Source organism: Camellia sinensis, chromosome 15 (genome assembly GCF_055761805.1).
Source record: "Camellia sinensis isolate YWXY chromosome 15, ASM5576180v1, whole genome shotgun sequence".
NCBI lineage: Eukaryota > Viridiplantae > Streptophyta > Magnoliopsida > Ericales > Theaceae > Camellia > Camellia sinensis.
The window spans coordinates 90,250,268-90,252,665 of record NC_138975.1 but is presented as its reverse complement, the minus strand read 5'-3'; the positions used below and the strand labels follow the sequence as shown (position 1 = coordinate 90,252,665).

General features: G+C 39.9%; 1 protein-coding gene across 1 annotated transcript; it reads left to right on the top strand.

Moving 5' to 3' along the window:
- The first annotated feature begins 1,417 nt into the window (after positions 1-1,417).
- Positions 1,418-2,124, top strand: LOC145813115 (zinc finger BED domain-containing protein DAYSLEEPER-like). Its single transcript, XM_082908388.1, has 2 exons — positions 1,418-2,018; positions 2,111-2,124. The coding sequence occupies exons 1-2, from the start codon at positions 1,418-1,420 to the stop codon at positions 2,122-2,124; spliced, it is 615 nt and encodes a 204-aa protein (XP_082764514.1).
- Positions 2,125-2,398: the final 274 nt, after the last annotated feature.

Here is a 2,398-nt window from a genome sequence, read left to right as displayed (position 1 = left end):
TCAAAACCAACTTAAAAAGACCAACAAAAGGCTCAAAATCTTGGACAGTGGGTCAAATACTGCGCAGCTGGCACAACTGTATGCAACTCAAGAAGGCCAAAAAGCAGAAGGTAGGCCGACCAGTCTAAGTGGTCGGCCGACCACTTTCCCTGGCCGGCCGACCAGGGTTCAAAAAGGTCAAGAAGGAATGCTGGTCGGCCATACCAGAAAGGTGGCCTCCCAGATGAGTAGAATACAGCTGTACGGTGGGAGACTAGAAAATGTGACCCAGGAGAGAGAAAACCAGCTTTCTAGCAAGGTTCAAAAGGGTCAGAAAGAAAAGCTGGTCGGCCTACCCATATTGGTGGCCTCCCAGATGAGTACAACACAATGGTTGTATAATTATGGCCCAAAAGTGAGGAAAACCAACTTTCTGTCAAGAAAACCGGCTGGAGGAGAGAGAAAATGATTTCCAAAAGAATTGATGGTCTCCCACTATAGTACCACCTCCCAAACAATGAAAATAGGGTCCATACCAGAAATGAACCCTAACCGATGCAAAATCAGGGTTCGGGGGCCAAAACACGCGGCCTGGGGCCCGAAAACAGGCTGTTGGGTACCGAAAGTGGCGTGCGACCACGAAGGTGATCTCTCGGGCCACAGTGTCCCTCAAAAGAGAGGAAACAAGGTGCGTGCCAAAAAAAACCAGAGCAAACAGAGATAGTTAAGTGGTCCCGAACCGAGGCACACAGCCGACGGCACCGAAAACCAAAAACTGGTCTCTAAACGGGAAAAATGGCCTATGACCACGAAACGTAGCCTACGGCCACTGAGAGATGGTCTACGAGACCTCTCCCTCCCTTCGGGAAGAGAAAACAGAGAAAATAGGACCTGGTTCGCAAATCGAAGCAAAGCACAAAAGAGCCCCGAAGTCCGAAGGCAAGGCTCGCAGCCGAGACTCTGAAACCTCAGAATGAGCACAATATGTACCATCACCGAGCGCTCAATTGGTGACGTCTGAGTCTTAAGGTCGGTCAAAAATGAGGTGTCTACATGTAGCTTATTGGACAGTAACTCCTAAAAGAGTAGAAAAATTTGAAGAAACAACTCATCAAGTGAAAATTTTGAATACTAAAAAGATGAGACTTGATTGTGCTAGTAGGTGGAATTCAACATATTTGATGCTTCAAACTGCCTTGTTATATAAGGATGTATTTTACTGCTTGAAATATAAAGAGACCCAATATACAACATTGCCAAGTGAGGAGGAGTGGGAGTTTGCTAGAGAAATTTGTGGGAGATTTAAAATTTTTATAAAGTAACTGAATTGTTTTCTGGAACTAAATAGCCCACAACTAATGTTGCTTTTCCAAATTTATGTGAGATTAGGATAACTATCTCCCAATGGCTCTCTTGTTCAATTGTGGTTGTTCAATAAATGGCATCAAAAATGTTGGGAAAGTTTGAAAAATATTGGGTTGTTATACATGGTCTTATAGGTGTTGCTATTGTACTTGATCTTGGATACAAACTTAGCGTGTTGGAGTTTTATTTTGATAAACTTTATGGAGATACAGCTGAAGAGGAAATTATGAAGATTCACCAACTTCGTTATGATTTGTTGCAACAGTATCAAAGAAAACTTAGTTTGAGGAGTAATGCTAATGTTAAATCATTTACAAGTTCAAGTTTTGGGGATTCAGAGGTAGTTTCAGATTATGATTTGTTTATTAGTAAAAAGCGAAGAAAAAAAGTCTACAATGTAACATCAGAGTTAGACCATTATTTAGAAGAGGATGTTGTGACAAGAACTCCCAATTTTGATGTGTTGACTTGGTGGAAATCAAATGCATCGAAGTATCCAACCTTACAGGCAATAGCTAGGGATTTTTTAGCTATTCTGATGTCCACTGTTGTTTTTGAGTCTACATTTAGCACTAGTGGTAGCTTGGTGAGCCTGTATTGGAGTAGACTTCATCCAGATACTTTGGAAGCATTGATGTGTGGACAAAGTTGGTTATGGGCTGTAGAGATGCAAGGTACTTAAATAAATCAACATATATTTATTTTTAAAATAAATATATTTTCATTGAATAGTCTCAATACTTATTTTTCTTTTCTTATTTTTCAGGAAATTCAACATGAGAATCAGTTAGTTACGCCACTATATATGATGATATAGATGTGAATCAGAGTTGATCTTTCTTTTGCATTGGGTATGCCTTTAGTACATTGATTTTATTCTTATTTGTGAATTTGTTTTCCTCCTGTTATTCATTTCTTCAACCCATTTTGTTGTCTTGATTTGTACCAGGTATTTCTCTTCATTGTCACATGCAATGTTATTTCAGTTAGCTACAAGTCATATACATGCATTACTATATTGCTTATATTTTTGTTGTAGGCAATGGTTCTACTG

Coding starts and splice junctions, on each gene's coding strand:
- LOC145813115 (XM_082908388.1), top strand. CDS start 1,418: ATGGCATCAAAAATGTTGGGAAAGTTTGAAAAATATTGGGTTGTTATA.